Source organism: Lepus europaeus, chromosome 13 (assembly GCF_033115175.1).
Source record: "Lepus europaeus isolate LE1 chromosome 13, mLepTim1.pri, whole genome shotgun sequence".
NCBI classification, from domain to species: Eukaryota; Metazoa; Chordata; class Mammalia; order Lagomorpha; family Leporidae; genus Lepus; species Lepus europaeus.
This window is the reverse complement of record NC_084839.1, coordinates 14,966,689-14,988,902: the sequence shown is the minus strand read 5'-3', so window position 1 is coordinate 14,988,902 and position 22,214 is coordinate 14,966,689. Positions and strand designations below refer to the sequence as shown.

At 37.4% G+C, this 22,214-nt stretch overlaps 1 protein-coding gene across 2 annotated transcripts in view; it reads right to left on the bottom strand.

The window, feature by feature from the left end:
• Window positions 1-1,061: 1,061 nt before the first annotated feature.
• GEN1 (GEN1 Holliday junction 5' flap endonuclease) overlaps window positions 1,062-22,214 on the bottom strand; it is a 39,522-nt gene continuing 18,369 nt past the window's right edge. For both annotated transcript variants that reach the window (XM_062208982.1, XM_062208983.1), the window contains exons 6-14: window positions 20,652-20,725; window positions 17,339-17,427; window positions 15,224-15,374; window positions 14,880-14,916; window positions 14,711-14,791; window positions 13,338-13,468; window positions 9,532-9,593; window positions 7,270-7,413; window positions 1,062-6,790 (exon numbers count right to left, since the gene is read on the bottom strand). In XM_062208982.1, coding sequence (XP_062064966.1) covers window positions 5,478-6,790; window positions 7,270-7,413; window positions 9,532-9,593; window positions 13,338-13,468; window positions 14,711-14,791; window positions 14,880-14,916; window positions 15,224-15,374; window positions 17,339-17,427; window positions 20,652-20,725 — 2,082 coding nt within the window. In that variant the 3' untranslated portion in view covers window positions 1,062-5,477. The remainder of the gene's footprint in view (window positions 6,791-7,269; window positions 7,414-9,531; window positions 9,594-13,337; window positions 13,469-14,710; window positions 14,792-14,879; window positions 14,917-15,223; window positions 15,375-17,338; window positions 17,428-20,651; window positions 20,726-22,214) is intronic.

Below are 22,214 nucleotides of genomic sequence, written 5' to 3'. Positions count from 1 at the left end.
AACCAACGGCAAAAGGAAGACCTTTCTCTCTGTCTCTCTCTCTCACTGTCCACTCTGCCTGTCAAAAAAAAAAAAAAAAAAAAAGGGACTATTCCTTCTACACAGGACACTCCACTAAACCGTGTTGCATGAGTGAATGAAATGTGATGTCATCACAGGAATGTGCAATGTCTTTAGGGACACAAATAGAACAACTAAATCTGCTTGGAATTAGAGAGGTCCTGACATTTGAGCTGGTCCTTGGCAGATGAAGGAATGTGTCTGGCTAATATGGGAGGAACAGGCATTGCAGGCAGAGACAATTCACAAGTAGTCATAGATGTGAACGCCTGAAGCTGAAGCCGGCTGCCTCAAGCTTGTGTAGTTCCTATACCATATTTTGCAGAGTATAGCCACTGTGTATTGGAGGGGAGCTAGTGGGGGTTGGAGGAGGACTTCATGCATCTAGAAGTTAATGTGCTAAGCACTGCACTGGTATTCTGTGAAGAAAAAAAAGACTAAGTACCTGCCTTCAAGAAGTTTGTATTGTAGTTTGGGAAACAGATCATTTAAAAAATGTCAGGTACTGGTAAGCGCAAAGAAAAATATGGCAGGATCAGGGGATAGGGAGTAACGGGGAATTCTTTTTGAGAAAAAGGTCAAGAAAGATTCTTGAGGTACTACTTTAATTATTAACTGTGTGAAGGGTGGATATATAAATACACAGAATTGCCTTCACTAATGAAATAGATCTGAGTTCTAATCTCAGCTTTAGCCTTTTCCAGCTGGATGGCCTGAAGAAGTTATTTTAAGCTCACTAAGTTACCAGCTGGCTGTTATATACAGATAAGTCTAAAAGCTTTGCACAAAAGAGGTGTTCAGTAAATACATTAGGTGACAGGATTAATACTATACATGGGTGCTTCAAAAATTCATGGAAAATTAAAGTAAAACATTGTTTTAGTGTAGTTTTAACATCTATGCATATAGGAGGCCTTCAAAGATCTCATGAAAAAATAATTATGAAAACTATACACGAATTTCAAGATTTTGCACACTAAAACTTATCTTTCAATTCCATTTCCATAAACTTTTATTAGTTGACTTCAGTGAGCACATTAGTCTTTTTCTAGTATTGTATCAGCTCAAATATCACATCTTTTAGAATCCCCTTTGTGACATTAAGCTAGAGCCTCCTTTTTCTGAAAACATCTCTTCCCATCTTCCCACCTTCACACTGCCCCCTAGTAGTGTTACAGCGTTCACCTTTTTTTTTTTTTTTTTACCAAAGGGCTGCTTGGCTGTTCCAGCTTGAAACAAAATCTGAGTTCCCCTTCTAAATGATGGTAACTAACATGATTGCCATTTACCAAATGCCTATAATGTACATTGGTGGCAGAAACTTAATAGATACTAAGACAACTTTATAGACTATCATTCACTGCTATACCTCCAGGACCCAGCACAATGCCTGTCCTATAACAGATGTTACATAATTAGTTGAATGCATGTCTCAGAAAAATGACTGGTCAGAGAAATTCTGTAACAGAAAAGAATTGAAATTAGGCATATCCGACAAGGTTTAAGCCATGTTACACAAGAGAAAAAAGATCTCTTCATTGTAAAATCTGAAATAAAAACCCCCAAGGAACTAAGCTATCTTACAAAAGCTAGAATATAAAGAACAGAACAGGGCCTTAACATGGAGACAAGAGGGAGAAAACAATTCCAGGATCCAGGAAGAGGTAGATCTTTTGTAAAGAAATTTGGAGTTTTCTTAGTAAGACAGTGAAGTGGTGAGCAAATACATAAACAGCTACACATGATAAAAGTCTACCAGCAATATCATGACCAGATTAGCAAAGAATAAGAAATTAGAATGCTTGAAACAGAACTGGGATAACCTGGTCATTGAAAATTCTGGAGTTTGAACAAAGCAAAAGTTGGTACCAGAATCCATGTTTATGCCTATATTACGTATGCAGGAAAATGAGTCTAGATCAGGTCCTACTAATTTTTGTTTTCACCTCATAAAATCAAGAACATTTCTAGGGATGGTACATTATGTGCAACAGTTAAGATGCTTCTTGGGATACCTGCATCCCATATTCGACTGCCTGGGTTCAAGTCCTTGCTGTTCTCCTGAATTCAGCTTCCTGATTGTGCACCCTTGGAGGCAGCCGGTGATGGTTCAAGCACGCAGTTCCTGCCATCATGTGCCAGACCTGGGGCTCTGGGCTCCTAACTTTGGCCTTTCCCCACTGTGGCTGATGAGGGTATATGGAGAAAAAAACAGCAGATGGAAGACCTCTGTCTCTGTTTCTCTGCCTTTCCAGTAAAATGAAAATTAAGTGAATATAAAATTTTAAGACTCTTAAAAAGAATATCTCTGGATATTCTTCCAAGTATTTACTGGACTGGACTGGATGGTCCTAAACTATTATACCCCAGAGTGAATTAATTCAAGATAAGCTGATTCCTGAAAAAAATTTTTCTTTTTTTCAAATCTATATTTTTATTTATTTGAGAGCCAAAGTTACAGAGGGAGAGGGCTTCCACCTGTTGGTTCACTCCACAAACGGCCACAATAGCAAACTGGACCGATCTGAGACCAGAGGCCAGAAGCTTCTTCCTGGTCTCCCACATGGGTACAGGGGCCCAAGCACTTGGGCCATCCTCTGCTGCTTTCCCAGGCCATTTGAAGCAAGTTGCATTGGAAGTGAAGCAATCGGGACTTGAACCAGTGCCCATACGGGATGCCCAGGCCACAGGCAGAAGCTTAACTTACTACGCCACATCAGCCCCAGGAATTGTTTAAAAGGCATTTTTCTTTCTGAATATTCGAAAGATGGCAATATAGTCTTTTTAGGTGTTGAAGAGGATAAGTTTATATAGAATCGAACTGAGCATTAATACATTATATTTACCCTTTTTAGCCAGTTGGGTTCTTTTTGGCTATTATGAGTAATGCTGGTATGAACATGTGTGCGCAGGTTTTCATATGGACATATTTTCTCTTGGGTATGTTATCTTGGGGGTAGAATTGCTGAATCATATGGTTTTTCTACATTTATTCAAGGAATCATCAAACTTTTGCCAAAGTGGCTGTCCATTTTATGTTTCTACCAGCAGGTTAAGGAAGGTTCCAGTTTCTCCACATCTTTGTTAATGCTTAGTCTCTTTGATTCTAGCTACCTTATTGGGCATGAAATGGTATTCTGTGGGGTTTCATTTGCATTTTCTGGATAACTAATGATGTCCAGTATTTTTTTCATGCACTAATGGTTATTTGTACATCTTCTTTAGAGAAACATCTGTTCAAATATTTTGCCCATTCTTGTCTTTATTGAATTGTAAGATCTTTATACACACCACTCTAGATACAACTTTACACATTTATGATGTACAAATATTTCCTCCCGTTTTATGAGATGCCTCTTCACCCTTCTGACGACACCCTTTGAAACACACGTTTTTCGTTTTGTGTAAGTCTAATTTATCAACTTTTTTTAGTTGTTGCTTATACAACAACCCAAAAGTCCCAAAGGTTTGTCTATATTTTCTTCTAAGAGTTTTTTAGCTTTAGCTCCTACTTTGAGGTCTTTGGACTATCCTGAATTCGTTATTTTTTCGGTGTTAGTGCTCAAACTGTTTTTTCATGAGGACACAAAACAGCCACAGCGGCATTTGTTGGACGATTCTTATTTCCCTATTGAATTTTCTTGGTACTCTGGTTGAAAAATCAACTGACTATAAATGTGAATGCATATTTCTGGACTCTTGCTTTTATATAATTGATCTATGTTGACCTTTATGCTAGTACAACACACTGCAATAAGGGGTTCTCCTACATTTTTTCCCCCTCAAGATTGTCTTGGTTATTCAGTGTCCCTTTAATTTCCACATAAACATTAGAATAAGCTTGTCAGTTCCTGCCAAGAAACAAGCTGGAGCTGATGGAGATTATATTCAATCTGTACATCAGTTCAGGAAGAACCGCTATCTTAAGTCTTCTGATCCTTGAACATGTCTTTCCAATTATTTGTTTTAATTTCAATGTTTCTTGTTTTAAAAGTATTCATTTTCTACTGTTTTTATCCCCAAAAATTTTATTCTTATTGATATTGTTGTAAATGGGATTTTCTTAATTTTGTATTCATTGTGAGTATATAGAAATACAATTGATTTTTGTACACTATTATTATACCCTGTAACCTTGCTGAACTCATTTATCAGCTTTAATATTATAGTGGATGCCTTCAGATCTTTATATAAGATACTGCTATCTGTGAATAGACAGCTTCTCTGTTTTGTTTCAAATTTGAGTACCTCTCTAGAGGTACAAAACTTACTTTGAATCCAAGACTTAATATTTGGTGGTATTAAAGTCAATATTGCATAGATTCATTTTTTTTTTAAATTTTTTCTTTTTGACAGGCAGAGTGGATAGTGAGAGAGAGAGACAGACAGAAAGGTCTTCCTTTGCCATTGGTTCACCCTTCAATGGCTGCTGCGGCCGGCACATCATGCTGATCCGAAGCCAGGAGCCAGGTACTTCTCCTGGTCTCCCACGTGGGTGCAGGGCCCAAGCACTTGGGCCATCCTCCACTGCCTTCCCGGGGCCATAGCAGAGAGCTGGCCTGGAAGAGGGGCAACCGGGACAGAATCCGGCGCCCCAACCGGGACTAGAACCCGGTGTGCCGGCGCCGCAAGGCGGAGGATTAGCCTGTTAAGCCACGGCGCTGGCGCATAGATTCATTTTTAACACAGAAGTGACAGAAAAATAGACAAACTAAACAATTAGGAGGCAAGGAAACTATTAACTAGCTGTGTGATCCTGAGCCGCTTATACATTGTTTTCCAAATCTTCTTCTATTATCTATTCCTGTGAACTAGGGATATGTAAGCAGCAACTTTTCTTAGTTTATCCAGCCATTACAACTGTGATTTTGATTACATGTACTGACCACCATCTCTCCTTTTCCAGTTTTGCACATTAGAAAGGAGAATAAAATCACCCAATATGAAAGAGTACAAAGTATCTGCACACCTGGAAAAAACCTAACTCCCAGGAAAGGTACACTGGAAGACACTGGAAGACAATTAAAGAGTTACCCTTTTGGGAACAAATCAAAATATAAATAAGTGCTTTGGAGGCTTGTGGAGGAGAAAGTAAAAATGAGCAAATAGATGAAACATTTACTCTGTCAAGGACTACATCTAACATTTTAAAGCCATGTAACTCAACGATAATGATATTAGAAATGGCAAAAATATATTTAAAAAATATGCATTATCTGAAGCCTTCACCAGAGAGGATCATCTTTTAAAAGCAACATTTTAGGTAACATTTAAAAATTACAATTTTGATTAAAATGGCAAAAGTGTTTCACCACATATGGAGCACCATTAAACTTCCCTACCTAATATTAATAGGACACCCTCTCTCTGTTAATGCTCACGGTATTCAGATATGTTATACTTTAGTATTTCAAATTTCAAGTGTTCTTAAACCTGAGTTTTAATCTCTGGGATAAAGGAAGTGGACTATCCAAACAAATACCAGGGTAGTGGTCTACTTTCTGAGGACACTGGGGGAAATTCAGAGACTTTTTTGTTAGGTCAGGGAAACAGTTTTCTTCATTTCCAGCTGTTTTGTAAGGTTTGATATATTTTTCAGTTTCTTTAATCAGTAGTTTAGGATTATTCAAGTTGTTGTGGTCATTTTCTTTGAATCGGGCTGGGTGATCATTCTGAAAACCATGCTTTATTTTTTGAGTTGAATACTTAGCTTTCTCAAACACTGGGGTACTTTCTTCATCAGGTGAATGTCTGTCAAGGCAAACACTTTTCTTCATTATAATTTTTTTGGTGGCTTCTGTATCAACTTTCCTACTATGATGTAAAGCTGTATTTGGTGGTCTAGCTCTAAATGCTGTTGTGTTATTGCCAGGAAATGATACAGAAGTAGTTATTTTATAGTTTTCTTGAAGCAGTTGGCCTTTTACAACTTCAGTGTTCTTGGATTCATTTTGTAAATTAATTCCTGGAAGATCTTTAGAAAGATGTGATGGACAATCAGTACTATTAGCAATACAAGATTCTTTTACCCTAATTAGGGACAAAGTTTTCAAGTCAACATCTGTTTGTACATTATCCTGAGGATACGATGATTTTATCTGTAGTCGTTCCCTTAAAGGTAAATCTTGAAGACATAAATCAGATATGCCAGAAAGTAGATGCTCTTCAGGATTAATCTTTTGGAGATCCCAATCCAACACTTTATTTATGTTTGAGGTGCACTGTTCTGATTCACATAATTGTTCTGGGATATTTTCAAAGGAATCAGCAATGGCTGAGAGCTCTGATTTAAGTTCTGATTTTATACCACAAGAGAAAGTGTTCCTTTGAATAGCTGGGGAATTACTGAAAGAAGTGCCTTCCCAGTCAATGGTGCTCAAGTGCAGATCGGCAATCTCTGATCTATCATGGAATGAGGAACCGGGTTGACCAGCATCTGAAGTTGGATACTTACTGACAGCTTTAATTTGTTGGATAGCCAAAGGTCTTGGAGAAGACAGGAAATGTTCCTGGGTATTGAAATGGAAATCATCAACTTCAGGTAAATGGAAGTCATTCAATGAGGCAGGGATAGTTTCTTGGGGTAATGTAGGATTGGGAGAAATTTCCAAATTTAACTTGGAATTCTGCTTAGGAAAGATTTCACATGTGGATTTTAAAGTAATTTCTGATTGAAGAGTCACTGCATCATCTGAGTCTGGTAAATTTTCTTTAGACTTAATTTTCAAACCTAGAAAAAAATATAATTAACATCTACTTTCTTTTCCTTAACTTGGGTTAAAAAATAAACTAGAGTTAAGATCAGAAATATTCTATATGAGCAGTTTTTGCCTTTTGGGGCTCAGTGGATTTCTGGAAATATTACAAAATATTACCCTCTGGGAACAATTATAAAAAACAAAGTTGTTTTCCTCACCAAATTCTGAGAAATAAAGATAATGTAGTTATAACCCCAAATATGTTACATACAACAGTTGCCCAATAACGGGTGAGTATAATTATTCTAACACTTGGCAATGTTTGTAGACATAGGATGGCTTATTTCTGACTTTTCAGCTCTAAAAGGAAGTAGGTGAAGACCAAGAAGCAAGAGTACAATACAAACTACTGATTGTAGAGAACTTTTAGGAAAATTTTGAAAGACAGATCCAAATGAAACACAAATGACATTTGTGTGATGTATAAATAGCTATCAAACCTGATGCTTACCCTTTTGTTTCTTCCCTTTAATTTCTAACTTTTGTAGTTGGTAAATAGCAACAATCTCAGGATATGCTGCTTCAAACAATGATTCTTCTTCAATTGTTGATAGAACCAACTCTCCATTTTGTTTGTCTTCTGTAATGTAATGTTCTACAAGATTAAAAACACAGTAAATCAGACTAAATCACAGATTGGAACAATTCAAATTTTCCAGGTAACTAAGTTTACCATGGAAATTAAGTTACTCACAAATGCACATTTTGTTATATAACATCTCTATTCTAAGAATCTAGTGATACTATTCCAGAATTTTTCTTTTTTAAAAGATTTATTTTATTACTTATTTGAAAGTCAGAGTTAGAGAGAGAGAGGGAGAGACAGAGAGAGCAAGAGATCTTCTACCCACAGGTTTACTTCCAAGATGGCTGCCAATGGCCAGGGCTGGGCCAGGCTGAAGCCAGGAGCCAAGAGCTTCATCCAGGTTTCCCATATGAGTGGCAGGGGCCCAAGTACTTGGGCCATTGCTTTTCCCAGGTTATTAGTAGGGAGCTGGATTGGAAGTGGAGCAGCTGGGACTCGAACCAGTGCCCATATGAGATGCCGGCATCACAGGCAGCGGCCTAAGCTGCTATGCCACAGTACTGGCCCCAAAATTTCTTTTGCCTGGCAAGAGCTGGAAGGAGAGCCTTTTAAACTCTCTTGCTTCAGAGATGGTAGTAGCACTTTAGAGAACAGAAAATTTTGTTGAGATGAGGTTAGTTTTAATTTAGTAAGTGGTAAAATTATAGGTAAAGAATGGAATAGACAGTTTCCTGAAATTTAACATCTGCTTTCTTTGATGATGGATTCTGAAAAGAATAGAAGTAAAAGGATCACAAAAATATTGTTATTTTCAGAGGTTAACCTCATGCGATTTTTTGAGCATATGACCATTCTTATTTGACTCACAAGAAGCTAATATATGGAAATGAGAATGTTTGTTAATTTATATGTATACATAGCAGACTAGATTCTTAAGTTTGAAGCAGAAACAAAGGAAACAGGTGATATTAACATGTTTTTTAGTTACTAACTTGGGATACATTTTCTCCCTTAAAGGTTAGCTCTCACAAGGATGAGTGAAAGTGAGTACCGGATCTACTTCTAGACAGGGGAGAGGCGCTGCTAAACTGGGTTAAAATAATTTTCTTTCCTAAGGATACGGTAGCTGGTGGAATTGTTCCTAAACAGTCTACAAAATTCTCTGCCTTCTGTCTTCCTATGATTGCTTAGAATGGTGTTATCTTTTTTTTTTTTTTAAGATTTATTTTATTTTAAAGGCAGCATTACAGAGAAAGAGGGAGCACACAGAGAAAGATCTTCCACTTGTACATTCCTCAAATAGCTGCAAAGGCTAGGGCTGCGCCAGACCAAAGCCAGGAGCCAGGAGCTTCTTCTGGTTCTCCTACATGGGTGCAGGGTCCCAAGTACTTAGATCATCTTTTGCTGCTTTCCCAGGCACTTTAGCAGAGAGCTGGATCAAAAGTAGAGTAGCCAGGACTTGAACCAGCACCCATATGGAATGCTGGCATCAAAGGCAGCCTCTTTACCTGCTACTCCACAATGCTGGCTCCTATCTAATTATTTATAATTTCACTCTTCAATTACCTACAACTTAAGCTTTCATGGAATAAATATATTCTCTCGCTCATCCAAATATAATCGCACAATCTAATTTCAAAGCCAAACAGAAATAAACTTAGGATCATTTTCCATTTTAAGTTATCTATGTTTTACTTGCTTCTAGATTGGGTCCTAACTCAGAGTTCACATGATCCTTGTTTGGAGCAGAAATTAAGAGTAATCTGACCATTGTGAATCCCTATGAAAATTAAACAGAGCAGAGGAGAGGAAGAAAATCCCAGGTGCTCTTCAGCACCCTCACTTTACAGCTAACTCTGTTGGTACATGAAATTCATAACTAAACCACTGTGAAAGCGTTTTGAGATACCGAAATAAAAACTATTTCAGTATTATTTTAAGTATCACAAAACAAATTTTAGGACATGAAAATAAAATGAATTGAAGTTCATCTTACTATTAGTTAAATGATATTTAAAATAAACAGGTAACTATGAAACTAATCCATGGTGCATATGTAGGTTTATGATTTTATGTAATACACACGCACACATACAAACACACACACACACACGCATACATACACACAATATTTATTGCATGTATATGGTCAAATCTTAAAATTTTTTGCTTACAGTGAATACATACCAGGCCTTTCCCATTCTATTTCAAAGCAATGAATTCCATTTCTGATTCGGTTCTTAACAATTCTGAAAAACAAATTTATTTAATGAGGTCTAATTACATGAGTTATTTGGAAATTTTCAATTTATAGATGAAATATTTTAATTTTCTTTAATCTTTACTTAAGTAAAGCTATCATAAGGGATTACTTCTTAGTTATTCCTTGGATTAGTTTATTAAAAGGCATTTTAATATTGGGTAAATAGTATTTATATTAGGGACCCAAGCACTTGGGCCATCTTCCACTGTCTTTCTCAGGCCACCAGCAAGTAGCTGGACTGGAAGTGGAGCAGATGGGACATGAACCAGCACTCATATGGGATGCTGGCATCACAGGCAGTAGCTTTACTCAATATGCTACAACACTGGTCCCTGTTTTAGTCTTTTATGTCTGAAAATACCTTTCTTGTGAATATTTGACTTGTAAGTTATCAATTACTTTTAATCAGTACTTTGACATTACTCCATCATCTTCAGGCACTGGTGACAACTATGAAAGATGTGTGTATCAGACTGTCATTCCCTTGTGGTTTATCTTTTCTCTTTGATACTTCCTCTCTAAACTTTTATTTGGAAAATTTTTACACCTTTAGAAAAGTCACAAAACAGTAAGAGGAAAACTCACAAATCCTCATCAAGATGCACCAATTCTTAGCATTTTTGTCCCATATTTTCTCCATTTACAAGTTAGTTGCTGACATCCCTCAGGGCACAAGACCCTAAATACTACAGCCTGTCAATGTTACTACATGGCCACAACACAACTATCACACTCAGGAAATTTAACCTTGATACAACAGTGTTATTCAATATGCCACCCATATGAAATTTCCCCAACTGTACTAAAAATGTCCTTCATGACTTAAAAAAATACAGAATTCAATCAGGATCACAACATGCTGCTTGAACTATCATATTTCTTTAATCTCTTACAAACCAAAAAGATTTCCTTCTAAATTTTTAAAATATGTATTTATTTGAGAGAGAAAGAGAATGTGCTTCTTTGCTGATTCACTCCCTAAACGCCTATAATGGCTGCAGGATAGCTATGGTGGAACAGAAAGTGAGGATCTCAATCCGAGTCTCCCCTGGGGGAGAATACTTGAGCCATCAGTGCTACCTCCCTCTGTCTGCATTAGCAGGAACTTGAAATCAGGAATCAGAGCCAGATATCAAATTCAAGCACTCCAATATCTGACATGGGCGTCTTAATCAGCAGCTTAATTGTTAGGCCAAACATTTATCCTTCTAGCATTTTTAAAAATTATTTATTTATCTATCTATATCTACCTATTTTCATTTTATTTGAAAGATAGAGTGAGAGAGGGGACAGAAGGAAAGATCTTCAACCACTGGTTTACTCCCCAAATCCATGCAATAGCCAGGTATGGAACAGGCCAAAGATGGGATGCTGGAACTCCCACTTGGGTAACAGGGACCCACCTCTCAGGTACACATTAATCTGGAAGCTGGATCAGAAGTAGAGTAGCCAGGCCTTGAACCAGCATTCTGATATGAGATAGGGGCACCATAAGCTGTGTCTAAAACTCTGCCAGGTGAGTGTCCTCCTCTAGCTTTCTTTTTTTTTTTTTTTTTTTTTTTTTTTAATTTATTTATTTTTGACAGGCAGAGTGGACAGTGAGAGAGAGAGAGACAGAGAGAAAGGTCTTCCTTTGCCGTTGGTTCACCCTCCAATGGCCGCTGCAGCTGGCCACAGAGGATTAGCCTATTGAGCCGCTGAGCCGGCCCCTCCTCTAGCTTTTGACACCTGTACTTCTGAAGGGACTGGCAGGATGGTGGTTCTGAAGGATGTTCAGCACTTGGGATTCATTGTATCATTTTCTCATGATAAACTTCAGATTAAACTTCTTTTTTGGCAAAAATATTGTGTAGTTGGTGTGCTATCTTTCTCAACTTACCAGACTGAAAGGCTCATGATGTCAGTCTACTAGCCTATTATTGGTCATTATTATTTTAATTAAGCTGGTATTCATTGTATTTCTCCATGGTAAAATTACTCCTAATTATTCTTTTAAAGATAAATTTCTTTATTTGAAAGATGGGGGAGAATAGTGGGAGAGCAAGAGAGGAAGGGAGGGAGAGAGAGAGAGACAGAGACAGAGAATCTTCCACCCATTATTTCACCCCCCAAATGGCAGCAACAGCCAGAGCTGGGCTGGTCCAAAGCCAGGAGGCAGGAACTTCTTCCATGTCACCCACGTGAGTGCAGTGGTCTATGTATGTTCTTGGGCCCCATCATCTGCTGCTTTCCAGGCATATTAGCAGGGAGCTGGATCAGAAGTGTAGCAGCTGGGATTCAAAAAAGACACCCGTATGGGATGCCACAGGATCCATTACACCAAAGTGCTGGCCCTCTCCCTTTTTTTTTTTTTTTTTTTTTAAAGATTTATTTTATTTATTTGAACAAAACAGAGAGAAAGAAGAAACAGAGAGGTCTTCCATCTGCTGGTTCACTCCCCAAATGCCCAGAACATTCAGGGATGGGCTGGTCTGAAGCCAGGAACCAGGAGCTTCCTGTGGGTTTCCCATGTGGGTGCAGGGCCCCAGGCATTTGAGCCATTCTCCTCTGCTTTCCCAGACATATTAGCAGGGAGCGTGATCAGAAGTGGAGCAGCTGGCACCTTTATGGAATGCTGGCGTTGCAGGTGGTGGGTTTCACCTGCTACACCACAATGCCAAATGCCAGCCCTCCTGCCCTTCTTAATGATTTTTTTAAAAATTTGAGTTTCTAAGCTGCCTTCTATGTGATTTGATTAGTATTCTCCAATTCACTAATTCTTTTTGACCAAGTTCAGCTTAATGATCATCTATTGCTTTTTACTTCAACAACTACTTTTCTTAAGATCTCTAATAGTTCACTTTTTATAACCAGGCATTTAAAATAATTTCAACTCACTTTTGCTTTGTAATTTCACTTTCTGTTTTTATGGACATATATATTCTTTCATTTAATTAAGCACACTAGCATTCTCATAGGCAAAGAAGCAAATGAGCAAACCCCCAAAACAAACCAAACCAAACTGCTCTTAACCAGATTTTAAAAATAAAACTAATTTAATCTGGAGTAAATTTAAATTCAAATATTAAAAATATATTTCTTCATATGCTACGGTTTCCTCCTCTATTTTATAGTTTATCTCTAAGCTTCTACCTCTCTTGTCCTTTTTGAGTAATTTCCAGCAAGCTTTCTGGGTTTCAGGCAGTATTTTGTTAGTTATTATTATTATTTTTTTTCAAAATCATGGTAGCTGTTAACCTCCTGACTGGAATGCAGGGATTACATCCTAGCCAGTCAGCATTAGGAAATGAGCTTGACTCCACACTGTCTTGCATTTCGGGTCCTTCCCTATCTTTCTTTTACTGTGCAGGGATCTACCTCCTGGATGACGTTGCTGCTCCCAGATCTAGGATCCAAAATCAGTGCCGGTCTCCCATTCACTTGACACTTTTGTTCCTTTTCTTGTCCAAAATATCTTGTTGAGTCTAGCAGTATCTTTTTAGGTTTATTTATTTGCATAATCTATTAACACTACATGTTCAAAGTGAAAAAGGATGTCAAAGCATGAATTTACTATGCTGTCTTGACCATAAGCTCTGAATAGACTTTTAATATACTAATATGACTTTCTACATCTTAGTAAACAGAGAACTATATATCCCACTATTAAGATATTACGAATATTTTAGAACATAAGATATTCACTAGAAAACACATCTTCTTCACCATGAAGTAACTTAGGTTATATTACCGAATTGGCTGCAGTTGGTTAGAGTTCCGTCTACCGAGTTTTCTTTCTATCATGTCATAACGGGTCAAAAGCACCAGTAATTTCTCACATGCATAGTGATTGGGCCATTCCATTTTTTCGAGAGTAAATCTCTGTAAATATAATAAAAATAAGACAAGATTCTATTATTATTTGGAAACAAACAGTACTTTCAGGTGACAGTATTCCTTAGAGTTAACATTAAGTAGTATTGGTGAGAATATTTTCAGAAAGACTGAAGGCAGAAGCAATACAAAACGATTCAGTGTAAGTTTTTTTTTTTTTTTTTTTTTTGAAAGGCAGAGTGGACAGTGAGAGAGAGAGAGACAGAGAGAAAGGTCTTCCTTTGCCGTTGGTTTACCCTCCAATGGCCGCTGCGGCCGGCGCGCTGCAGCCGGCACATCACGCTGATCTGAAGCCAGGAGCCAGGAGCTTCTCCTGGTCTCCCATGGGGTGCAGGGCCCAAGCACTTGGGCCATCCTCCACTGCACTCCCGGGCCATAGCAGAGAGCTGGACTGGAAGAGGGGCAACCAGGACAGAATTTGGCGCCCCGACCGGGACTAGAACCTGGGGTGCTGGCGCTGCAAGGCAGAGGATTAGCCTAGTGAGCCGCGGCGCCGGCCAGGCTTTTGGTTTTAACGTCTATATGTATTTGGTAAATTACTTAACCTCTTTTAACCTTAGTATCTCCATATACAAACTGGAGATAAATACAGCTCTGCTCATAGTTCTAGAACATTGAAATTATATACAATGTATTACATATAATAGCAAATTTTAAGTATGCAACAAATGTTAGATGGCATTATTAAGATGACTGAAGGCAGGGTAAGCTACAAGTAGTTTACTGAGTCATTCTATGTCCCTAGCCATTATATTAAGGGTTCAAACAAATAATCCCATTTAATCCTCAGGGTTACTTCATGAGATAATATGATATTTTGAGGATAATACACATCCAGGGTCACACAGTAAATGGAAGCCTGTCCAAATGTACAGTTAGGCACCAACTTCAAATCCCAGTGTTTTGTGAACTATTATCTACTGCCCTGAACAGTAATATATTTGATCCTGACATTCTTGTTACAAGCTTTGTCTTCCCAGCCTATCCCTGGATACAGGACATCTTTATATGTTAATTAAGGCATTTTTTAAAGAACAACATAATGGTGGTTTGTCTTATAGTTTATAAAGTATGGCCATGACTTGAACACTAGAAATCACTGCTGAAAAATATAGGGGACATCAATATCCACCTACTTTAATTTTTAAACCTCTTCTTGGAACAAAGTGAATATGTCAGTTTTCCAGAATCTAGCTTCATACTGTAAACAAAGAACTTATTTTCAGATACCTGAAACAATAACAAATCAGGTCTTTGGTACCTGATTACCTTCACCAATTTATCCTTGTTCAAAAGGAATTCTTGAATAACCTTGAACAAAAAGAAAACAGAAATTAAGACTTCAAAAATTTTTAAAAAGCTTCTGAAAAAAACACATAGCTGGGTTACTGGTGATTACCTCTTGGAATGGGAATCCTTCACAACGGCAAGCTTTCCTGAAAATAGATTAAATTCATGTAATTATTACCACTAGGCAACGGTAGATAGACTCTGAAATCATCTCATCCAGTCTCCTCGTAGCTAATGAAAAGTGTCCATGCACAGTATCTCAAACAGTCATCGAGCTTCTCTTTGACTATTAAATTTCTACTATTTGGGATAGATGAATTTATTAACAGAATTAAAAAAAAATAAATTGTGAAACATGTGACCCATCTAGATATGTGGGGAAGGTTATGTGAAAATAATTCAAGTAGAGGCATTTACATGGCTTATACCAGAAGAAAAACAACAAAAACTTACTTTTTAATATTTGCCTCTACTCCAGTTAACTGCCTATTATATTCTGTTTGGTGCCACTCACAAGGACAGCAGTATTCATAATCATGTGGTTCACAATACCTATTGCTCTTACATAATCTGCACCCACTCCGTTCATGATCCTTAGGTGAACCTTTAGAAACACAAGAAACAGGACTTTCACCAACTTTCCAATTTACCTTTATATACACTTTTTTTTGCCATTATCCATTTTTTAAAAAATTTAATACCATCTAGCACAAAGCCTAACACATACAAAAGGCAAAATTTAGGTTGAATAGAGTAATAGACAGCACTGTAATTCTCAGGATAATGCAGATCCTGAGCTTTTACAGGCACAATACTTCAAAAAATTATTCTATCAGAAAGTGTTAACATGTAACAAAATTATACATTTTAATAATCAATAATGGAAAACTTCTTGGTTTATGTATGCAAGAGAAAGTAAGATGTGATTAGTAGCAAAAAATTATGATTTACTTAATAGAATAATTTAAGTGATTTCTTCAAGGAGCATATTAAACAATATAACAATTAATTGCCCTTGCAAGTATCTATCTAAGTTGTTTGTATAGTTACTTTTGAAGGTTGCCTGGAACATGAACAAGTTAATAAGACTTTGCAAGGGGGGCCAGTGTTGTGGCACAACAGGTTAAGCTACTGTTTGCAATGGCATCCCATATCAGAATGACAGTTTGAGTCTTGGTTGCTTGGCTTCTGATCCAGCTCTCTGCTAACACAGCTGGGAAAGCAGTGGATGATGGCCTGAGTACTTGGGTCCCTGCTAACCACATGGAAGACCAGGATGTAACTCATTGCTCTTGGTTTCAGCTTGGCCCAGTGCTGGCTGTTGTAGAGTGTTTGTGGAGAGGACCAATAGATGGAAGATCTGTGTTCTCTTTCTCTATCCCCTTCCCTCTGTGTCACTCTGCTTTTTAAATAAATCTTAAAAAACAAAAAACAAAAACAAAAGACTGCATTGTTATTAAGCCCCCAGTTTGCTTTGAAAGGAAAGCATGATTACCTTCAACACTGTTTTGAGAATATGGAAGAGCAGACCTATTTGATATGATCTAAAACTGTCATTTATAAGATATCAAAAAACTGCATGACAGCATCATTTAAAAAAAGGCATTTCTTTTTTTTCCATGATTGCATTTGTAATTTAACAATGTTAATTAAGCATATTAAGACAAGTAAAGAACTCTTTTTAAGAGATTATAAGGCCGGTGCTGCGGCTCAATAGGCTAATCTTCCGCCTGCGGTGCCGGCACACCGGGTTCTAGTCCCGGTCGGGGCACCAAATTCTGTCCCTGTTGCCCCTCTTCCAGGCCAGCTCTCTGCTATGGCCCAGGAGTGCAGTGGGCCCTGCACCCCATGGGAGACCAGGAGAAGCACCAGGCTCCTACCATCGGATCAGCGAGATGCGCTGGCCGCAGTGCGCCAGCCGCGGCGGCCATTGGAGGGTGAACCAATGGCAAAGGAAGACCTTTCTCTCTGTCTCTCTCTCTCTCACTGTTCACTCTGCCTGTCCAAAAAAAAAAAAAAAAAAAAAAAGAGATAAACCATTATGATTTCCTAATCTTTTCTGAGTGAAAGGCCTTTCTCACCATACACGTTTCATAAAGATGTGAAGATCCTAGTGAAGATCCAAGCTACTTTCAATAATCATGAGCATGTATTAGAAATTAGTTTTACATAATTTCTTCATATGCAATAAAAATGCATTATAGGGTAATGAAGAATCATTTAAGTTAACACATACAAATCAATGAAATAAAAGGAAGTGGTTTTAGTACTTTAGTACATTCTGTAAGACTTGACAATAAGATAATTTTAAGATCTAAGTAATTTAGTAGCATAGTTTCAAACTGTACTTCTATTTATATCATATTATTTCATTTAACAAAAAATTGAGTGCCTACTATGTATAAATAACACAATTTCTGGGTCCAAGGCCTTCCCAATCCTGGGGAGAAGACAGTATAAAAAGTCTTCACGGTGTTCTTAGCATGGTATGTAGAAAGTACTGAGAGCAGAGATGAAAGCATGGGTAACAGACACCAGTAATTAGAGATGGTCCCTATGTTTCCTTACCTGGGTGGGAACACACAGAGCAATGAGCCGGTTTTTTAGTGACAGCTGGTTGTGGATTAGAATGAGATTTTTCATTCCACTGATCAAACCTTTAATAGAAAGTGGTTAAAAAAATAAAGGTTACAAAAACGTCATGCTCACAAGTGTCAGCCTTTCTATTTCCTTTCACCTGCCTAATTATTTTTCCTTTGGTAGCAGATAGTTGGTCTAGCCTGTGAAAATCCTCCATCACAAGTTTTAAATGTGGCCTCAGGGGTCGGTGTTGTGGTGGAGCAGGTACAGCTGCTGTCTGCGCTGCCCGCATCCCATATGGGTGCTGGTTCAAGTTCCAGCTGCTCCAATTTCTATCCAGCTCCCTGCTAATGGCCTTGCAAAAGCAGCGGAAGATGAATCAAATGTCTGGGCCCATGGGAGACCTACATGAAGCTCCTGGCTTCAGCCTGGCGCAGTACTTGCCGTTGCAGCCATCTGGGCAGTGAACCAGTCGGTGGAAGCTCTCTTGCTCTGTAAATCTGACTTTCAAATAAACAAATACATATTTTTTTTTAAAAAAAGTAGCCCCAAAAACAGAATTTCAAGAGAGAAAATGTATGTGTATATGGGTATATCCATATACCAATATGTCCATATAAATGTATAGATATGTATCATTCAGTCTGTTTTTTTTTTATTAAACTTTTATTTAATGAATATAAATTTCCAAAGTACAGCTCATGGGTTACAATGGCTTCCCCCTCCCAAAACTTCCCTCCCACCCACAACCCTCCCCTTTCCCGCTCCCTCTCCCCTTCCAATCACATCATGATTCATTTTCAATTCTCTTTATATAGAAAAGATCAGTTTAGTATAAATTAGGTAACGATTTCAACAGTTTGCCTAAAAAACATAAATAGGACAAAAATACATAAAGCAAATTATTTGTACATCTCCTTATTTTTTATCTTTTGAGTGTGCCAGTGTGTAAAACAATCATATACACAAACATTTCTCTATATCAGAAATAAGAGTAAAGAGTAACATAAAGCAAAATACAACACTAAGCTTCTGGGTAAAAACGGTTTAAGGGGGCCAGCATTATAGCATAGCCAGTTAAGCTGCAGCCTAGAGACCGGGATGCTCCACTTCTGATCCAGTTCTTTATTAATGCACCTGGGAAAGCAGCGGAAGATGGCCCTGGGCCCATGCACCCACGTTGGGAGAACTGGAAGAAGCTCTAAGCTCCTGGCTTTGGCTTGGCACAGTCCTGGCTGTTGCGGACATCTGGGGAGTAAGCTTGCAAACGGAAGATCTCTCTGTCTCTAACTCTGCCTTTCAGATAAATTAAAACAAAAACAAAAACAAAACTAAAAAAAGAAAAAAACTACTAGGGGCCGGCACTGTTGCACATCAGGTTAAAGTCCTGGCCTGCAGCACTGGCATCCTATATGGGTGAATCTAGCTCCTTGCTAACGCGCCTGGGAAAGCAGCAGTGGATGGCCAAAGTCCTTGAGCCCCTGCACCCACATGGGAGACCAGAAGAAGCTCCTGGCTCCTGGGCTTCACATTGGCTCAGCTCCAACCATTTCAGCCATCTGGGGAGTGAACCAGCAGATGGAAGACCTCTCTTTCTATTTCTCTACCTCTCTCTGTAACTCTCTAAGTCATTTGAATATCATTTCCTGATCTCTTATGCAAATAGCATAACATTACCTATTACATGAACAATTTTAAGAAAAATGAATAGTACCACAAAGATTTCCTCTACATGAACATTAATTTAACTTTTTGGCTAAAGATCTAGGATAACACAAAACCACCAAGACCCAGTTAGGCACTAATCATAAACCTAGATGTTTGGATAAGTGAAAATTAAGTACAGGAAAAGTCAGTCTAAGTGAATAAAATCAGAATAATATAATTATAATAATAAGATAATCATAAAAATAAATATATCATTATTTTCAAGTGTTAACAAAATCCCTCATTTAAAGTTGACGGAAGTTCATATTTTCTGAAGCCACTTCAATAAGAATGGTTTGGAAATAGCCAAGTACCCTCCCTATTTGCTTGCTTTTCATTTTTTTTTGTAACTCTTCCTAATTCCCAAGTGGTTCCTTAGCTTATGCTCCTGCCCAAGTGCACTTTTTCTCTTGCTTGGGTGCAGCGATCACTGATGTCAATAAGGATTTGCTGATGAAGTTCTAGATCTATCAGTAGTTCCAGCTGAAACAGGAGCCTTATAGGAAAAACGATTTGGAATATTTTCATGGTAGTTCTGTCTTCAGTCTACCACTCAATGCTTCTTTACAGGGCTCACCGTTTCAAACCTATTGGGGGCAAAGACCGTTTTAAGTTTCCTAGTCTCCTAGTTACTTTCTTTCATACATTACCGCAATTCATATTAATTACAAACCATTGCTTTCATCAAATAAACATAATTCATATGTTTCTAAGAGAGTATTAGGGGCTGGCAATGTGGCATACTGGGTAAAGCTGCCACCTGTGATGCCAGTATCCCATATGGGTGCCAGCTGAAGTCCTGGCTGTTCCTCTTTTGATCCAGCTCTCTGCTATGGCCTGGGAAAGCAGCAGAAGATGGCCCAAGTGTCTGGGTCCCTGCACCCACGTGGGAGACCTGGAAGAAGTTCCTGCCTCTTTGCTTCAGATAGGCCCAGCTCTAGTCATTGCGGCCATTTGGAGAGTGATCCAGAGGATGGAAGACCTCTCTCTCTCTCTCTTTCTCTCTCTCTCTCTCTTTTAAACTCTGACTTTCAAATAAATAAATCTTTTTTTTTTAAAAAAAAAAGACTAAATAGAATAGTTTATGAATTTCAAATGTGTTTATCTTCAATTTTCAAATTGCAGAGTCTGAATCAGAATGAATGTCTCAGTAAATAAACAAAGAATGTAAAACAACTATTTTGATCAAGTGATCCTTATTATTAAATATTTACAACATGTCACAGACATTTCATTTACAGAAAATAAATACAATATCACTCTTAAATACAAAATTATTTCTTAGCTTTACTTGTCTAAAATAGCCTGCAGCGAAGCACCCATGGTTATAAATAAATGTATTTGACATTGTATAAGGTGTGTTCAGTGAATTGATAATATAGTTAAGTAAATACAATATAATTAGAACTTGCAGTCTCATCTTCTCTTTGGAAAACTTCAGAATAAGTGAAAATAAATTATTTTAAATGAAAATATATGCTAGTTTAAGATTACAAGGTCTTTTGTTATGGAAACATAATCTTTCTGTAATATTCACTTTCAGGTTCAATAAGAATAAAAGTTCAATGTCACAAGGAAAATAATTTGTAGTTACCTCTGAAGTAAACTTTGCCCTTTCAAAATCTGTATAAGTTTTAATGCTTGTTCTTTTCCAACTCCAGGGACTCCCTTTCAGAAAGTGGGGGAAAAAAATCATGTTAGTCGCTAGGGAAAGGTTAAGTAAAGTGTGTGTTACATTAATTCAATGGGAGAAGGCACAGATGAAAGAATGAATGAAGTAATTATGTAATGATAAGAAAAAATGTGCAAGATAGAGTGCTATATAGAGAGTGCTATATAGAGAGTGCAAGATAAGTGCTATATATACAAAACTTGTACGATGAAAGTATAGGATATGATTTGGATTTTAAAATGAAGTAACAATTACCTGTTAGTCTATGTAAACAATAAATTCAGAATTATATATTAATTCACTGACTGTTTATTTTAGGGAAGGAAGGGACATAATTTTAGAAGGCTTTCCTTTATTATGTCAATTATTTTGAGAATATTTTAATTTGACTCAACTTTGTATATTTTTAATCAGGAAAAAGCAAGTTCACTTAATTATATGAACATTTAATATTTAATGATCTAGATATCAGACGAGAATAGAGTTCCAAGTTAAATCTTCAAAGTAAAAACTTAATTAAAAACAAGCATGAATTTCCAATACATACAAACTATATACATACATGGATGTTCATGTCACTGTTTCTCTTTTAAATTGAATCTTTAAATAAAAGCCACTGTTCAGGGATTCCGTGCACCTGCCTGCATCTGTAAACTGAATTGCTGCCAACCCACCTATCCTGGGATCCAGCTACCAAAAAGCTGGTCCATGGCACAGCAGAGGGCGCTCAGAACACTACTGCATCTCTACAGCCTGTCTTAGGCAAGGCCAGTTAGATTTATTGCCCTTCTTGTATTAGCATTTAGCTACATCTGTAATATTCTGAAGGCAAATCATGTTAGTACCTGGTCTTAAAAAATCTTTGAGTAGAACAGTGTAGAAGTAGCAGCTTCAGTTATAAAGGACAACGTCAAAATAGCTAAGGATAATGTTTAACATAAACAATGTCATAGTTGAAGCTGGTTTCTGTGAGCTTAATTTGGCAATTTTTTTCTTAAATTCAACATTGGCTTGTTTCTAGTTTTTAATTATGATACAATTATATGAGAAATGGCGATTTTTCTTTATCAGAATAATTATAATAAAATACTTAATTGTGGTATTCAGAAGTTTTCTTCCTGCATTCTTTTCTTGCTTATTTAAAAGAAATTGCTGACTTCTCTATTTGGTCACTAATGGTATCAATTAGAAACCAGGGTTAATAATTTTACCATTTCTTTTAATTCAAACCCCAGGTGGAGAAAAATTATATGGCATTCTTCCTTCTACTTCTCTTGGGAGCATAGGAAAATGAGAGATTTGCAAGGATACCAAGGGAGGTAATTATATAGCAGTGCCAGTCGTTTTTATACTTTTGCACATTACATTTCAGAAAATGGGGTTATTTTCCTGATTTTTAATCATCACTCACTTATATGTTACCCACTTGTTGCAAGGCACTATATTGTACATCTTAAGATATAAATAAAATATGTTCATCAACAA